Raw genomic sequence first — 19,732 nt, forward strand, 5'->3', positions numbered from 1 at the left:
GAATAGTTTTATTTCTTGGTATTCCTAAACGGACGATTATACAGACAGAAGAAGTATACTAAACAACAACACTTTTCATTTACCTGTGTATAATATTACATTATTCTTTTCAAAGTTGAAGTTTTTCTGAAATTGTTTATGTTTCACAGCGGTATAATACTATTCACTTGTTTTGATTTACTTTGTATGTACATTGTATCAAATATCAAATTTATTCGTTCATGGTATGTTCGAATGTGTTACTACTTTTTTTTCCATTGAAATAGGCCATTCTTATAGATAGTGTATAGTGTGTCTTTTTAAGTTGTGGTGTTAAACTATTGTGTCAGATAAGGGATGAGGTTTGGGACCATTACAACGTGTAACCCCGCTGCAATTGTTCATAACTGTCCGAAGTCAGGAATTTGATGTACAGTAGTTGTCGTTTGGTTGATGTGGGTCATAAGTGTTCCTCGTTTCTCGCGTTTTTTTATATAGATTAGACCGTTGGTTTTCCCGTTTGAATGGTTTTACACTAGTAATTCTTTGGGGCCCTTTAAGTCTTGATGTTCGTTGTGAGCCAAGGCTCCGTGTTGATGACCGTAACTTGACCAATATTGGTTTACTTTTTTAAAATGTGACTTGGATGGAAAAATGTCTTCCTTGCACAAATTCCACATCTTCCTATATCCATATAATTTAAAATTGAACTGTTTAGTTTTTATCAGAAATTCTGACATGCACATCTTAATGAAGGGGGTAGTATTAACATAATCAAAAATGTGCTACCAGACGATGATATACTATGGGCAAAAAATAGTTTTATTGGTACGTTAATCAACTGTCATCATTGTTGTCTATTTCGTGGTGACCAGTATCTTCTGTTTAAGAGAGCGGGAATTCCAAGAAAAAAAACACCGATTTTCGGTAGTATAATTGACAGTCATAGTCAATTAAGATTTGAGTCGATAACACCTGCCGCTTGCAAGAATTGACATTACAACTTTTATGTTGACAAGGCATTGATACAGTACTTAAACTACTTAGACCAGTTCACTTAGTCGCCAATAACATTTTAGAAAGACGTTGGAATGTTTGAGTCTAATCAACGACAGATTGATATTGGTATAAAAATGCAATTGAAAATTAATCACATATTTCATATTTCCATTAAAAGTCAGAATATACCAAAGGGTCATCGAACACTTAGCCTAGTGTTACATTTACCAGCAGAAAAAATGAGAGACACGTTTATCTCAGAATAAGTAAAAGATATGTCATTCTACCTCAGCATTCAAGTTTATCAACAATTTGCGTAAAAAGTGAAGTCACAAAAAATACTGAACTCGAGGAAAACTAAAAAAATTAAGTCTCTAATCAAATGGCAAAATCAAACCTCAAACACATCAAAGAATGTCATCTATTTCGTCCGGTTTTTTTTGTTTTTGTTTTTGTTTTTAATTAACCATATTTATTTATAGTGGATTTGGAAAAAAAAATTTTACAACTTATATAGACCCCTTTCCTCTTTGAAGGTGCAAGTGCTGCCTTGTAGCGGCATTATCCTACTCTCTTTCGAAATATAAAATGGTGTTTTTTACGTGGAAGAGATATGGCTCTTTCTTAACACGGATCAGTCATTTTTCATCCTCTTCCGACGGACTATCATCGTTTCCTCAAGACTATACTCGCAAATAGTGTCAAGGGAGAGCCAAAAAATTTAGTTCATGAAATTTTCTAACCAAATATCGTAAGGGTATCAAAGATTTGTTTCTTACTTTTGTGTAGTATTTCAAAAACGCGAATTTGCATCTTTTTGCAATGAAACCCTCCTTGATCGGAGTAAAAGTTATTTCAACACTACTATATTCTTTGAAGTTCTACCACCAGCATATATATTCACACACCAGTATGTACACGGTTCGCGAATTTCGGGTTCTCAATTCTCGTCAACTTCGTACTTGGATGGCTTTATAACTATTTTGATCTGACCGTCCCTGATGACGAAAAGAGCGTCTGACGTATTGAATTATAAGCCTGGTTCACACTACATGGTCGATGCCTCTGCTGTTGGACATCTCGTTCCCGAATTTATCGGACTGTGTGTACGATTAGAAAGACTGGTCTGCAGTGATTCTTTAAAATGATTAAACGAACAAAGACAAATTTGACAAAACGGTCATTGATATAAAATTTGACCTATTTTAAATCTTTAAACATTTATTCGACGAAAAACCTAATGAACAAAATTAACATAAGTTTATTTATAACTATATATTAAAGTACTCAGCAGCTATTGACAGCTTATTCGATATTATTTTTTTTATTTCATTTTGTATTTTTTCATGCAGTAAATTTTGCAAATACATCCAACTAAGTACTTTATTTGTTATCTTTATGAATAGAAAGACGACCAACAATGAGAAGATTTTGAATTTGAATGTTCAAATACGTTTTGAATGTTGATAAAATTGAGAATGGAAATGGGGAATGTGTCAAAGAGACAACAACCCGACCAAATAAAAAACAACAGCAGAGGGTCACCAACAGGTCTTCAATTTAGCGAGAAATTCCCGCACCCGGAGGCGTCCCTCAGCTGGCCCCTAAACAAATATATACTAGTCCAGTGATAATAAACGCCATACTAATTTCCAAATTGTACAAAAGAAACTAAAATTAAAATAATACAAGACTAACAAAGGCCAGAGGCTCCTGACTTGGGACAGGCGCAAAAATGCGGCGGGGTTAAACATGTTTGTGAGATTTCAACCCTCCCCCTATACCTCTAACCAATGTAGAAAAGTAAACGCTTAACAATACGCACATTAAAATTCAGTTCAAGAGAAGTCCGAGTCTGATGTCAGAAGATGTAACCAAAGAAAATAAACAAAATGACAATAATACATAAATAACAACAGACTACTAGCAGTTAACTGACATGCCAGCTCCAGACTTCAATTAAACTGACTGAAAGATTATGATTTCATCATATGAACATTAGGCACAATCCTTCCCGTTAGGGGTTTAGTATCATACCATCATCACATATATGAGAAGAACATAACCCGTGTCATGCCAATAACTGTTTTTAGAATAAATGTGTTTAGTTCCGATGCAAAGACCTATCAGTGACTCAATATTAACGCCAAAATATGCAATCTTTAATGACTTGACAACAGTATCGTAATTATATCCTTTCTTAATAAGTCTATTCGAAGGTTTTGTAAGTTTCTGAGGTGAATACTGACACCTTTGTGCTTTATAAAGAATATTTCCATAAAAAATTGGATGTGAAATACCTGAACGTATTAGAAGTCTGCATGTTGAGCTATATTTACGAATGATGTCTTTATACCGATGATAAAATTTAGTAAATGTTTTGTGTCACTAGTTTGTGATATCGAAAACCCTGGTGTAATAATTTTTTAGTAATACATAAATTTCTCTCGTTAAAATCTAAAACATTGTTACATACACGAGCGAATCGTACAAGTTGAGATATATAAACACCGTAAGATGGTGACAAGGGAACGTCACCATCTAAAAACGGATAATTAACGATAGGAAATGAAAAATCATCCCTTTTATCATAAATTTTAGTATTCAGCTTTCCATTAGTGATATATATATATCAAGATCGAGAAAAGGGCAGTAATCATTGTTAGTATTAGCTTTATTTAAAGTAAGTTCAACAGGATAAATTTCATTAATATACATACTGAAGTCGTCATTATTGAGAGCCAAAATATCATCCAAATATCTAAAAGTATTATTAAATTTGTTTATCAGATGTTGTTTCGATGGGCCTTTGCTTATTTTTGTCATAAATTGTAACTCATAACAATACAAAAACAGGTCAGCAATAAGTGGTGCACAGTTAGTCCCCATTGGAATTCCGATAATCTGACGATATACGGAATCCCCAAAGCGAACAAAAATGTTATCTAGTAAAAATTCAAGGGCATATATAGTATCAAAGCATGTCCAATTAACATAGTTTTTTTGTTTATTGCTACTAAAAAAGGACCTAAAAGAGTTTGAACATATATATTCACATTCTGATTTTTTGAATGCTCATTTAATTAGGTGTGTGAATTTTTTCTTAATGAGAATGTGAGGCAATGTGGTATACAGGGTAGAAAAATCAAAACTTTGAACAGATTCAAAATCACCAATATAAGCATGCAATTTATCAAGTACTTCCAACGAGTTCTTGACACTCCAAAAGTAATTTATTTCACTATTTTCGAAGGCCTTATTTGAACAATTTATTATCAGGTTTTTAATTGTACCAAGTGTGCTGGTAAGAAGAATAGACAATTTAGTAGTTGACCAATGGCTTGAAGACGAAATAAATCTATATTTGTAAGGGGTTTTGTGTAGCTTTGGAAGCCAATACATTTTTGTTTCCTTATTAAGGATTATGTTTGTTGAGTCGTTGAGTTTAATCTGTTTCCCAATCCCTTCCGCTCTCTCGTGTAACGTCCTTGTGTTTGAAGTTGTGCTGTTTACCATATTAATAAGGATTATGTACATCAGAAAGTGTAACACTTCATACAGTGCGCACGAGGAATAGAATTTATCGTTAGTATTCCGACCCTTAGTTACAGTTCAGCCCTCGATTAATTTACTTTGTTCACCCTTTGAAAAAAAAATCAACCCTTTTGGTAGATTCGTGTTTAAATCATTCAGATTTAACATTGGTTCTGTAACCCTTTGTTGAAAGAAAAAAGAAAAGTTTATATTTAAGGTTATATTAAACAAAGAGATGAAGAACCGTATTCAGTGTTGCTTCGCATGTACACATTCTGCACAGCTCCTCTTTCCAGCTGCTCTTTTTTATGGTATTACTTGTATATTGGAAAGCACTGTTTATTTAATGCATGCGATTTATTAAAATGTTTTATTTTAGACTTCAACAAGAAACTGTCATCAAACAAAAGAGTATCAAGCTTTTCAAAGACAACTATATAATATTAGGTGAATATCTTGTTAAACAAATATATTTATTACTGTAACATTGTAGACCTGCGGTAATGTACTTGCATGGTCAATGTAGACTTGTATCTTTCTTCTCCGCAAATGACATTTAGACAAAGATGAATGACTAGTTTACCAAATGTCAGATTAATATATCCATGGGGGAGGATATATTTCTACTGCTTTAAATCAGTACTTGAAAAATCATGCTTAGTCTTAGTAAAACACTGAGTACTGTATTGAAAGTTTATGCACAATGCAAAACTCTGTAACAATTTTTGTATTAAGACTCCGTGAATGATGACTAAGGAATTCAAACTCATAAATTGATAATAGACTGACAATGAAATGCCGTTAAAAAATATTTACATACCTTGCGTTGAACTATACTTGTCCTCATCATCACTGTCCTTGAATGACTTGGATAAAATAGAGCCGACATGAGAGGTTTTAACTTTTAATTAATTGTTTTATTTTAATTGTAGATGTTCAAAGGAATTTGCTCAAGATTATATTAACGATATTGATTTGTATCCCACTAGGTAGGTTAAAATGTATTCATTCATAACCTTGTTGATGACATAGTTCGACTTGTTTTGCAGCAATAGGCTATTTGCCAATTCCCGTAACTGACCCTGTAATTAGAGATCCCACTTCCAGTTGTCTCCCTTATGAGGGACAATAATTTTTATTTATAATGGAGAGCTAGCAGAACGAGCTAATGTATCTGTGCGTAATGCGAGTAATCTTTAAGGTTTTCAAATCTTTTAATTACATTAATTTGTTGTTAATCTAAATACTTTTGACATCAGAAATTATGTTTTATGAAAAAATAGTTAAACCGCTGATACATCACTTTTAATTCATCATACTTTACATGGGCAAAAGCCAATTTTGTCCGGTATGGAACCAGTAATTTGTTTTAAAAGTGTAATACCAGAATCAAATCGGTAATTGGCAAATGGACTATTGCGGTTTATTTCTGACTAGCAGCGCAACCTACATTTTGGTAAACTAAAACGTGTATGCAGTGATATCTGTCTAATTAAAGAAATGTACACATTCGATATCACTTTAAGAACGCTCAGCACTGGTTTATAGAAACTTCATCTGTTAAACAAAGATTTAAGTAAACTAAGGCCGTGTGCACATTGGCCTTAACTCTGTGTTGTGTAAACTAAACATAATTACGTTCCCAATAGCACTGGTGGTAAGCGGATGGTCGTAACTTAAAGTCACGACCATCCGAAAATGGGAGACAACTCTGGAGGTCAGTTTTTCTTTTCCGATTTTTGGGCAGTAAAAGGTTAATTTGAGCTAAACCGCTGGTTGTACATACTAATCGTGAGTGCGTTGATATTGAAACCAAATTTGATACATTAAAACATTTCAATTTTTGTAAAACAGTCATTCAAAAATTCGAGCATACTGGTCGTAACTAAAACAACAAAAATGTTGGTGATGGTCGTAACGTAAAATTGTGATGGTCGTAACTTTTTATTAAATAGGACTGAATAAAGCAAGTCAAGAGTTTTAAACGTGCCTTTTATTATATGAATATATAATATGATATGTTTATGAAGTGTTATTTTTATTTTTACATACAATGTGAAATAAAGAATTTCGGTCAGTGAAAAACTTTATGAATTCAAAATTTTAAAAAGTTTTCAAATATTAGTTGTGTTTTTTTTTTGAATTTTTATTAAAGTTTAAGATTTAAAAAAATCCGATTTTGTTTTAATGTATTGAACGGAATGAGGTTTTTCAATAGTTTTAAACGTGTCCTTTGTTATATGAATATATTATATGATATATATGTGAAGTTTTTTTCCACCAAATAATAAAAAGTAAAAGGAGTGAAGAGAGGGGAGGGGGTACATGTTAAGTGCGAAACGGAAGATAATTTTATAATCTTATTTTATCAGTTGGTATTTATCCCACCAGCTGAAGGAAAGCTTTTATTCCATAAGTCTGGAGATTAAGAAGACATATGCAATTATAAAGGTATTTCTATTTTAAACTGTCTATCAAAATTATATAACTCTTTTTAAATAAAAGACTTATTAATAAAGCATTATGAGTATAGGTTCTCCAAAAAATAAGACATAGCTCGTTTTGTAGATTTGCGTGGTACTTTTGACTCTGTTTAGCATAATGGCCTGTTGTATAAATTGATAAATGATGGTGTTGGTGTGAAGTTTCATACTATTTTAAAAATATGTATATCACAGTCCGCACTGAAAGTTAGTACTGAACACTCTTTTTACACAATTATTAGAAGTGTAAGTCAAGGGGACAGTTTAAGTCCTAAAATTAGCTCACCTGGCTCGCAGAACCAAGTCAGCTATTCTCATCACTTGGCGTCCGTCGTCCGTCGCCCGTCGTCGTCGTGAATTTTTACATTTTGAACTTCTTCTAGAGAACCCCTAAATGGAATAGAACTAATTTAAAATATGGCATGAACGTTCCTTATGAGGTACTGACCAAGTTTTGTTACTTTGTACCCGATCCATTATTCAAGATGGCCGCCAGCGGGGGGGGGGGGGGGGGAGTTAGTTTTACATATGATCTAACCTATTGGAAATAAATACAAATGTCTTCTTTGAGATAACCATTGAATTGAATGAAGGCAAAGATAGCAATATTAAATCAAATTTGGTCTCAAACTTTATTATAACTATCTGTTATGATTTTTTTTCTTCATATGATTTACAAAAATCAAGACGATTCAGATGAGCGACACAGGCCTTGAGAGCATATAGTTTTAATTGTTATATTACTGATTAGCATTCAGTTTTTGGTGAAATTTGTAACCCTCTTGTTCCTGATACGTCGAGTATCCAAACTCTCAATTACTAAGATGATTTAGTGTAACTGCCTGAGACACACCAGTGGCTTCAAAACGCGTTAGACAAACTAAATAATAGTTGAGTGTAAATACAAACAAGACTAAAATTCTAGCTTTTCAGAATATTTATAAACAATCTCCAACCTCTTGTTTTATCATAAATATTTGACTTGAGTTAAGGAAATTTCTATGGAATATTATTAACAATAGATGAATTTTACAAAAACTACTGAAGAGCTGTGTAAAAAAGGTATTAAAGTTTTATTTTGTTTTGAGAAAACAAACGTCCAATTTAAATTTTGTTCCCACTAATTCGTCATGTAAATTATTTGATACTCTTATAAGACTTATTTTGACAAACAACTCTGAAATTTGATTTATGGATAATTTTCAGTCAGCTTTTAGGGTATCTAATAAAGCTGCTGAAATACTTTTTGTAATACTTTTGCATTAGCAGAAAAGTATCACTTTAAGAAGGTTCATTCTAAATTGTGTAAAGCAGTATTAGGATTGAAAAAGACAGCCACTTACAAATTTAAAGGTGCTAGACCAAAATGAGGTAGGATTACTTTGAACTCTCTGATAAAAACGCAAACACTCATGTATTTGATAGAATAAACTGTAATGATATATTAATATTCTGGTTAAATAATCTCTACACACAAACATAAATTTACATTCCACAGAAATTTATTCTTGGTACTCATTTGCAGTTATAATTTTTAAAGATATGAAAATAAAACCCCGAAAATTTTAATGTACCTTTTAAACAATAAAAAACGTGTTAAAATGCAATATTGAAAAGTGTGTTTAGTCATCTAAACCTTGCCTTTATTTGAAATTAAAAACTAGTTGTCAGTCTGAGTAACATATAAGTTGCAATAATTTTATTCATATGCAGTTACTCAAAAAATTTAGGCTTAGTGATCATTCCCTGGATATTGAATTGGGGAAAGTACAGAAACATGTTCCAAGAGTACAAAGATTTTGTACAAAATGTGGAGTTCTAGATGACGAATTTCATTTCTTCTTGCATTGTGCCATTAACATATCATTTCGTTCTAATCATTTTGCTTATCTAAAAGACTATGTTCCATTTTTTCAACATATTGATGCATTTAATTCACTAAAACTCATTCGAAACCCCATCCTTGAACTAGTTTGTCATATTGGAGTCTTCATTACTATAGAACTGAGGGGTAAGAACCATGTCAGCCAAGCTTATGATGGTGTTGTTTACATAAATTTATATTTGAACTCTTAATTTATGTTCTATTATTTTATATATTGTGTTGCATTACATTATATTACATTGTATTGCTCGACCCTTATGGGTGTAATTTTGCAATACAAATTATATTTATATCAAAACCGTCTTCTAAGCGACACATACATGCAGGTTATAAAGTAATTTATTGAATGAAATTAAATTGGTAACTACTGATGGATGCCGTCGAAGGTCCACAGCGAGGATTTCTTGACATGGGTTGTAATTCTGAATCATTGTGTTAGCTTCGAACGTTGGAGGTTGTAAGAAAGAATTTCACCAAAATACTCGAGTATCAGTCATCTTTAAGGACATACGATACAGTTTTGATTCCATGTTGAAATTTTAATGAAAAATTTGCAAATAGGCTATTTTATAATTGAAAAAAATAAGTATGTAATAAAAATATACCTTCATGCGCTTCTTTTTGAGTAAATTGAGGTCGAGATTTCGGATGTTTCTTAACTTTCGGATTTGTTAACGCATTTTTCCTTACGACAGATATACATAACTTTTTTTGTTTTAAAAGATCAACAAAAATAGTTACAGTCATCTTTAAAAGTTACGCCCATCTTGTGTCGGTTACGACTATCATCCAAAATACTATAATTGAAGTTACGACCATCACACATTTAAAGTTACGGCCATCATGCTTGAACTTTTGAATGACTATTTTACGAAAATTGGAATGATCTTATGTATGAAGTTTGGTTTCAATATCAACGCACTCACAATAAGTGTATATGAGACAAGCGGTGTAGCTCAAATGATTTTTTTACTGCACGAAAATCGGAAAAGAAAAACTGATTCCTAGAGTTGTCTCCCATTTTCGGATGGTCGTAACTTTAAGTTACGACCATCCGCTTACCACCAGTGAATAATAAAACTCAATGTTTACATGTAGTTTAAATCATGTTTTGTCTACACGCAGTCTATAGTCGATGTAGGCCTTGTGTATGTTAAGTGTACACAAAACTAGGCATTCAGAACTTTAATTTCCCATGTATACATGTATATAAAAAAGAAACGATTTTTTTTATAAAATTGATACTTATATACAGAAATATTTGTCTTAACTTGATATTTATTTGTTATAAAAAAAACACTTTATGTAGCTTAATTAACCCCTTATCAAGACTCATCCATCATCATTGCCGAACACATAATTCATTTGAAAAGGTCTTGCCGAAACGACTGGACGTACACAGAAATATTTGCCACTGGTCTTTACACAAACAACGATACACTCATAAATGCATTACTGAAAAAGGGTGAGGTTAATTGTTTGTTTGTGAATTATCTCAGATCCGTTAAAATACAAATAGAAATTAAAAAAAAAAAAACATTACCTCTCCCTTTGCCAAATACTCCTTGGAGAAAAAATACCATTTGATACAAACAGAAAAGAAAGAAATGTAGTGATCCTTAACATCGGATTCTTTTTCTTCGTCTGTAAGCACGCTGATGCAGCCTTCGTTTTTTATGCGTAATCCAGACATCTTTAAACTACTGCAAATCATCCAAAATGACTTTCATAAAGGAGCAACCACTTTGCTTAAAAAAAGGGGGTTGGGTTCTGAGTCAGAATGTTTTTCTTGCGCGAAAGTTTATATTTATTTTGTTTTTTCGATGGAACCAATTCAATATTTAAAACTGTAATGTATGGGGAAAGTTTGGTTTCAGAATATTTTTTTATACAAATCATCTGTATGACCGGATTTTTTTAAATTACTATATTATGTATACCCTTTATGACCCCCGAACACGATGAATAAATATCAAACAATGTCAACTCGCCCCACTTGCCAATCGACCCATACTATATCGCCTTTTTATAAAAAAAATCGCCCCACTCTTGTTTACCAACTCGCCCCACTTTTGATAAAGTGTAAAATAAAATTGAACAATCAGTCTGACAACTCACTTATTAACGAAAAAGGTTTAAACCCCACTGAATAAAGGTCTGTCAACTCGCCCCACTTATTAAAAGATATTGCTTCCTTTAAGTATGTTAAAATACTGTTAGTTAGTATCCAGTCGTCCTGGTGTAGTGGTATGCGTCATGGCTTTTAATATGCTTAAGGTCTGGAGTTCGAATCCCAGCATATACACTCGATTTTGGCTACGATAGATAGTCTTTTCCGTTTAATTAATTATAAGTTTTATAGTGGATTTGACATTCCCGCCAAAATGTTACAGAACAATTGAAAGCATGCATAACAAAGAAACTCAAACCGGGGAGATCTGGTAGGGGTGATCCAGCTCAGATCACCCCTGTTAGAACAAAGGAGCTGGGATGTAAACATAATGAACATTTAAATAGACTTTCACAGAAGAACTTAACACGCAGAGGTCAACAACTTTATTGGGAAAAAAGTAATGTTTTATAATATATAAATTACAAACATTAACACCAAAACATGTTTGTGAAAGTAGAGCAATTCACACGAAAAAACACTATTCCAAATAGGAACTTTACCGACCGTGAATTTTACCCTTATATATATATATATTATAATGTGTAAAATTCACGGTCGGTAAAGTTCCTATTTTGTATTGTGTTTTTTCGTGTGAATCGTGTGAATAATAAGATGGTCTTATATTGAATTTTTTTTCGAGAGACATAATAAAAGAAACAATTAAGTCTTTTTTTTCGCAATTATACTGTCCCACTTGTTCAAGTTCAAGTTTTGAACACAAATTATGGTTACTTTTTTTGTTTATTTTAAAGCCAAATCATTTACATCCGCCGTTTGTATGCCCTACCTACGGTATAAGAGGGGCATTATGAATTCCGGTCTGACTGTTCGTTCGTCCGCCTGTTCCGCTATAGGATAAAGTTTTTAGTCCAAGGTAAGTTTTGATGATGTGTAAGTCCAATCAACTTGAAACGTAGAACTTATGTTCAATATGATATGATCTTTCTACTTTAAATGCCGAATTAGAGTTTTTACCCCATTTTACAGTCCACTGAACATAGAAAATGATAGTGCGAGTAGGGCAACCGTGTACTATGGACACATTCTTGTTTGGTAGTACAGTCAGGACTTAAAAACAACGGTCCGGATTCTAAAAAGGAAAGATTAATTTGTTTATATCCGTTTCATTTGCAATCATAAAACGTCCCTTTATTTTTATATTGACAATGCAAATGGGATTCGGGATCTTTAAAGGTGCATTTTGTAATTGCAGTAAATCAGTGCAGTATAATAACGAATGTATATTAAGATACCCCCAACAGATACATGTATATCGATCATTGATTTAAATCCTGTTAATGTAATGTCAACTTTCTTATATATACTAGTCAACAAAAGAAATGATACACAATTTTGAACTACAGATTATTTTAAAATAAAACAAATGATAAAAACTGTTAAACTATCCACTGAAAAACATTCCTTTACAAAGCAAAAACATATAATTAAAAGAATCTGACCAAATTGAAAAAATAGAAAATACCGAGTTGTTGAACACAAAGAGTCAAATTTATTTTACGGAAAATTATGACAAAAGTCGGCAAGTAATTTCGAAATAAGTATTCAAATATCTGCAAAGGCATTTAATTTCTTTAAGTAAAAACATTGGTTACTTAAATTTTTGGGTGAAAATACGATTTTTGAAATCACACAAATCTAAATTTCCCGATTTTGATAAAAGAAAATTAGCACTTTGTAAAATCAGACCAATAAAACATTTATCTACCTCGGTACAGCGTATCCAATTTCTTTATATATAGAAAATACCTTGTTGTGTTTCTTTTGTTGGCTTATATAATTTGCCTTAAAGTCTTATGTATGATATAATTATTGTCAATTGAACTAACGTCAGGAGACTCTGTTAGACATCTGTTATGCTTGGTTTGTTAAAGCATGATGACCAAATGTATCAAAACTTAAACAAAATATTGATATTAAACTGCAATTATTAGCTATAATAATCAAACAAACAAATTTGTAACCACAAATGTAAGAATAGTAATTAAATAAGAAGACACAAAGGAGGCAATACAAATCCATGAAGTTAAAAAAAAACAAAAAAAAAACAATGCCATGGCCAAATCGACGAACGTCAATACGCTTACACACAAAAAATTGAAGAGAAAAGCGAACCTAAATGAATAAATGTCAATGAATGATGATGCTGTAAAAATATCCGAATTTTCTGGTTCACTAGTAAAACCAACCATGTGGAATTAGATGATGAGTTTAACTGGTATGGAATATGAAAACTGCCTAGATGTGTTTATTAAAAGTCTTTAATTTTTACTGTGAAATATATGTAGGACTCTAATCTATGGTGGGTTCCAAATCTATGGCAAATTCCTAATCTATGGCAAATGTGTCGTCATGCCATCCCAAATCTATGGCAAGTTTTGTAATTTCCTTATCTATGGCGGATTTTTGTTGTTACCAAATCTATAGCAAGTTTTAAGCAAATGGAAAACAAAGCAGTACATATATGGTCAATGATTTGTCTGAAAATAGTGGAAATGTACGACATGTCTATAAATATTTGTGAAATAATGGTCAACCAAATCGTGATTATGGTGATGGTAACCAAAATTGTTTTGTAAATGATGAATAATTCTTCAATACAGAGTTCAGGATTAAAATGATGTGCCCGTAAAATTAAAAAAAATATATATATAATCATGGTACCTATATTTAACCCATTCCTTAAACCAACTAGTAAGTCCCTTAAGAAAAAAATAATAAAAAAATAAAAATTAACAGTTTGAAATTTCAAATAATATTTATTTCATCGTTAATACATCTTTTTTTATTTGTTGACAATTTAAATCAAACACAGTAATTTTATCTTTTACTTAATAAACTTTGCCAGCCGCAGATAGTAAAATATTTACTATAACTCCTTTTTTATAATCCGGTACTGAAAAACGTGGTGCCCTAGCTTGTTCATCGCGAATTTCGACCTGTACAGCACATTTTGTCCCTCTTCCTAATAATACATGTAGCTAGGTCACACGTTTCTTTAAACCATCCGCAAACTGTTGTCCCGAGGATAATACCTTTATCTTAAATCGTGTTCAAATATATCAGCTCAGCAATCCTTTGTGGCGGTGACCAGGTAATATTGCGTTATTCTATTGTGACGCAATTTCAAGATCTGTCATAGATTTTGAGAAAACAAAAATCTGCCATAGATTTGAGTTGTTTGGCGTCTGTAACGTCACCTTTGCCATAAATTAGGAATCTGCCATAGATTTGGAACCCGCCATAGATTTGAGTCCTACATATATTCCAACTTTTATAGACTTATTTTACAACCTGGTCATATTGTTCAGAGACGTGACTATTTTTTAAAAATCTGACTGCACTGTGTATGGCTGTTGTTTTCTAGATGCCTTTATCATCTTTGGTTGCCGTTTTATTGATTTACCGATTTGTCTCACAAAAAATGCAAGTCTTAACAACTCCTGCTTCGATAGCTGCGCCTGTTTTTATGCTTTAGTAAATGCCAATACATTCTTCTAAACCAACATATGATTCAAATATACACAGTTTACTAGTCTTGATCGTTACAAATTGTATAAATTGTTTAGAACTCTTTAGATCATTTAATATGATTTAATGCAATAATTTTATAATTGTAGCTGTGCCACCTCTTGTACTAGTCATCATTCAGATATGTAAATATATCAACCCACGTACGTATTATGCTTAATTTATTATCTTAAAGTGTGTTTTATATTTTTTCTTGTAAATTAATAATAAACAACGATTTACATTTAACATGTGTTGAATAATGACTTTAATGAACACCGTATTTTGATTGTCATTTTAAATATTTATTGTTTATATATTTTTATATTTGTTTAATTTTTGTTTTTCCTTTTGTTTTCGTTTTAAATTTGACTTGTCTCATTTTTTTGGGGACTAATCTGTATAAACATTCTACAATGATAGAACTAATTGAACGTTTCAAATACTTTATTTTTGGTTTAAATATTGCTACAATAAGTTGAAGAAGTGCGTTTTTCTACTTGTATGAAACAATATTTGGTGTTTTATATTAAAGCAACACATTCTGCTGCTTGCAGATTTTCTGTAATATTGAAATTATAAGTTGAATGTTGTATGATCCAAGTGCGTTTTTCAGGACTATATTATGAAGAAATGATTCTTTTTTTATTATTAGCTGTGTTTGAGGAAACTCTTAATGACACTGAATGTATAGAGGGAGTTGCAAAAGTAGTTCTTCAGTGTCGAGTGTCTGGGAAGAATAAAGAAGCATCCTGGTCAACAGATAGCGAAATTCCATTGTCAGAGGCAACAATTATAAAGCAAGGGAACATTCATCAAGTTGTGATTAAAAACGTGCAACGAAATCATTGCGGAAACTATACAGTAACTGTTCGTCGTCAAAGCTGTACGGCAATATTGACCGTTGCAGGTAATAAGATGTGATATAGAACAAGCAGTACTAACAGTCAAAGGTATACAAGTGTTGAATACAGTACTACCTGTGACATTATCTTATTCATGGTGGCCATAAAAATTTTGTCCACCATGGTGGCCCTATATGTCCATCATTATACCCCCTGTCGCTTAATTAATACACAAGGTATTAATCAAAAACTAGTCAAGGATAAAGGGAAATCTTGACTGCGTTGAAGTGTTAAAATTATATAACTTACAGGTCATGTGTCTCAGGTAAAATATACATGTATGTGTTTGTGAAATTTAATTACTGTGATTATGACAAGAAAATTCAAAAATAAAATGAAATAATATAACTAGTTGAATAAATAGCTGATTTTTTTTTTAATTTGACTCATGACTATTTGTTTTGACATTATACCTTTTTAATCAATTTAAGTTATTTTTTACATGTACTTTATGGTAAGTGAAGAATAAATTAATATCATCTTCTTATATAATGCAAACTTTCCCAATGCCTGCCTTTTTCTATTGAAAAGTTGTTTCTCAAATTAATTTTCTTAAATCAAAATGATTTATACTTAAATCATAGTAGATAGACTTATCTGCATTCAATACTGTTTTACAAATGTTAAAGAATGTCTTTAGCATGTTTAGAACTTATTCTAAATAAAATTTAGGCAATTCCTTATTTCTCTATTGAATAAATATATTCAAAATATTCATTAATTCAACAAAATTTGATAATATTTGTATTGTCATATAAACATACATGTATGGTATTTCGTTTGTGACAAAAAAAAATTATAATGCAAAGAATTACCAATTCTATAAGAAATTAAAACACATGGATTTTTTTTTAGGTTTCTGGCCTAAGTTTTAATAATGACTATTTTATAAGGGAACCAATATTTTCAACATATTCATGTAATAAAGGTTTAGCATTTCTTTCACTTTTTGTTCTTTGGTAAGAGGCAATATTATGAGAAGGTAAACAATTTTCAAATAGATTATCTCAAGTTGTTTTGTTAATTTTACATTTAAGGAAGGAGTGGTCTTCATTGTCCTGCAAGTGGCACAGTTTACATATTCTATCTTTTCTAGGAATTTTATATTGTCCACTATTTTCTATTTCTTAATTATGACCACTAACTCTCTATGGGACACATTTGAGTATACATTTTTTACCACAGTTTTTATTCTTAAATCTATTTTCAAAAATGTTCTTATATTTTTCTTTAAATTGATTTTTTCATCAAGGGTTTTAAAGTCTTAATTCATTCAAGTCTCTGAAATTGTTAACTTTATCTAAAAGGCATGGGTTTAGGGAAATATTTGCAAATGTATACCAAGAATATGTATCATACCAGTCCACCACTTCAACAATAAAAATGTACACAGAAAAAAAATGATTTAATTAATAGACCATAAAAGTGTAACCATCTATATAAGTATATTTTGTCAAAATTTGGCTTTTAACATGTTTAACTAACAGAAATTAGCCAAACTAAAGATGCCATATTTAATAAGTTCACATTTGTTTCAAAAAGGCAAAGCAAGACAGTTTTTTTCGGAAAATAAGTCGCTTCAACATGTCTATTATGTTAACTCCTGATTTCAGATTTAAAAAAAAAGATAGACAAAAATAGTTTTTTCCTATAAAACCATATTATGATTTTTGTAGTTTTCCTGAAAAATAATAGATGTTATAAAAATTTATTATAAAAGGATTGATATTGTCTGGTCATTTTATTTTGTTAAGAAACAGGCTTGCTAAAAATTACTTCCTTCATGGTTTCTTTAAAAATATCATTTGCTCGAGTATTAGTTATTATTAATGATAATTCATTAAATAATGCAAATTTAAATAAACAATTAAATACAATGAACATCATGTACATTATTTTTTTTTACTTTTAAAAAAAATTAATAAAAGTCTGTTGTCTTTCAAATGCTAGTCAATAACTTTAAAATTATCTTTGACATTTTTGTCTTTTTGCTTCTCAAGATTCTTACTGAGAAGACATTAAAGAACTTTGTGTATATTTATAGTGGTAGAGAAAAGCTTTTCTGTACATTTTTTGGCAATCAATCAATCGCTGTGTATACTTTGTATACAAAAAGTAGTTATATTACATATAAATCATCAACTGTCAAAAAACATTTAATACATTTACTCACGAACTAAAAACCCGGACTCTTTGGTTGAAGAATAACATGTCTTCTTTTTGATCATTTCCAAAGATTCTGTGAATCAAATGATTAAAGTCAATTACACTGCAACTGGTTGTGTTTATTTCCTAAACATAGTAACACAGCTATATTTTGTGCAATGTCAATTTCATCATGGAACACTTTTACCCACAATCAAGGGTTCATAAAGATATGAAAATAAGTTTGACATGTATCTGACGATTTAAAAAGCTTGCAGTGCATTGATTTAAGTGGCCGCGTAAAAACAATATAAGGTCAATGTCATAAAAATATAATCGACAAAACCTCGCCCTTCTCCAGTTTCTCAGCCTTATACATAAAAGTTTATATTTTTCTGACATTGCCCTAATATTGTATATATATTTTAAGAGTGAGTGTTATTAGGAAATGTACTGTCAACACCTTCAATCGTGTAATAAGGATGTAAAGTGTTTTTACTGATTATTTGCAACTTTGTGACTAACAGTGCTGCAGACGGAATTATGTTCTCATACAGCAACTATATTGTATTATAATCTTAAAACACTATCACTATAAAACCAAAACGTTATAACACTTACTTACATGTTTGTTCTGAATTTGATTATGTCATTAATATCTGATTAACTTTTCAGAATATTTCTTGAAACCACTCACAAATCAAACATGTAGGGTTGGTAAAAGTTATCAGATGTCATGTATCACAGCTGGGGAATTTATAGCACCTGAATGGTACAAAAACGGAACAGATATTGGTGGTTGCGACAATATTATATTAAAATCAGTACCACAAACTGAGATAGGAAAAAATATATATCAACTTACCATTTCATCATTTGATTTTAATATGCAAGGGGAGTACATGTTGAAATTAGCGAACAGGTCATGTATTGCGTATATAAGACCGATTAAAGGTAATTATTTAATGACAAAATGTACTAGGACCATAATTACAGCTTATTTTATATTTATAAACACAAGAACTACATGGTCTTTAGTTACATATATCCGAGCGGACCAGTTTCTGAAGCTATATGATAATTAAAAAAATAATTAATTCTAAAGGTGAAAAAAAATACCGAACGACAAACCGGCTTCCATAACGATATACAATTATTATTCTTTAAGACGTGGAATTTTAATTGTGTACTATTATTTTTCTGTTTGTCTATTTCTTTTTCAGCCATGGCGTTGTCAGTTTATTTTCGATTAATGAGTTTGAATGTCCCATTGGTATCTTTCGCTCCTCTGGTTTGTTTGTTTTGGTAATGGTTCTACTTAGAAAGTGAAAATCTGATGATCTCATTTATACAATATGGCACATAGGTTGTTTTGATCTATAATTTCGAGGTGTTCTGCCACATCGTTTAGTTTTACAGTTTTTGACATGTGTATTTACATAAAACTCGTAATATATGCAGATAAACCAGTTAAGTAAAAACATAAACTACCAAAAAAAACTGAACTCCGAAGAAATTTCAAAACGGAAAATCCCTAATTAAATGGCAAATTCAAATGATAACACAGATCACGCAACTGTCATTTTCCTGACTTGGTACAGGCATTTTCAAATAGCGCGTAACCTCACACTTGTACGACAGTCGCATCAAACCCTATGGTATTGACAACGATGCGCGAATAAAATGTCACAAATAGATAAACAACCACAACACGAAACCCTAACAAAACTGGGGGTGATTTCATGTGCTTCAAAAGGGTAAGCAGATAATGTTCCTTATGTGACACCTGTCGTGTTGCTCATACTATTACAAAGCCGGTAAATAGTCTATTGCACCATTGTGAACTCTTGATTAAAAATGAAATGGTCACAATTGGGAAGCTGAAAGCATCTCTTTTGTTTTCAACCGACCCTCATAGTTAATTTCTAGATATAAGTCCTAATCAAATGGCAAAATCAAACGCTCAAACGCATCAAACGAATGGACAGCACCTGACTTGGTACAGGCATTTTCGTATGTAGAAACTGGTGGATTGAACCTGGTTTTATAGCACTTAATATGGCATTTTTCCTAATTTATATCGTGTGTTTGTAAATTCAGA

General features: G+C 31.4%; 2 protein-coding genes across 2 annotated transcripts in view; both read left to right on the forward strand.

Moving 5' to 3' along the window:
* LOC143084110 (uncharacterized) overlaps window positions 1-15,505 on the forward strand; it is a 29,948-nt gene extending 14,443 nt beyond the window's left edge. The window contains exons 5-8 of the mRNA XM_076260517.1: window positions 4,892-4,959; window positions 5,445-5,501; window positions 14,692-14,745; window positions 15,237-15,505. Of these exons, the coding sequence (XP_076116632.1) occupies window positions 4,892-4,959; window positions 5,445-5,501; window positions 14,692-14,745; window positions 15,237-15,505 (448 nt within the window). The remainder of the gene's footprint in view (window positions 1-4,891; window positions 4,960-5,444; window positions 5,502-14,691; window positions 14,746-15,236) is intronic.
* Window positions 15,506-15,520: 15 nt separating this feature from the next.
* LOC143082264 (uncharacterized) overlaps window positions 15,521-19,732 on the forward strand; it is a 42,656-nt gene continuing 38,444 nt past the window's right edge. The window contains exons 1-2 of the mRNA XM_076257865.1: window positions 15,521-15,534; window positions 18,307-18,585. Of these exons, the coding sequence (XP_076113980.1) occupies window positions 18,363-18,585 (223 nt within the window). The 5' untranslated portion in view covers window positions 15,521-15,534; window positions 18,307-18,362. The remainder of the gene's footprint in view (window positions 15,535-18,306; window positions 18,586-19,732) is intronic.

Source organism: Mytilus galloprovincialis, chromosome 7 (genome assembly GCF_965363235.1).
Source record: "Mytilus galloprovincialis chromosome 7, xbMytGall1.hap1.1, whole genome shotgun sequence".
Classification (NCBI taxonomy): Eukaryota; Metazoa; Mollusca; class Bivalvia; order Mytilida; family Mytilidae; genus Mytilus; species Mytilus galloprovincialis.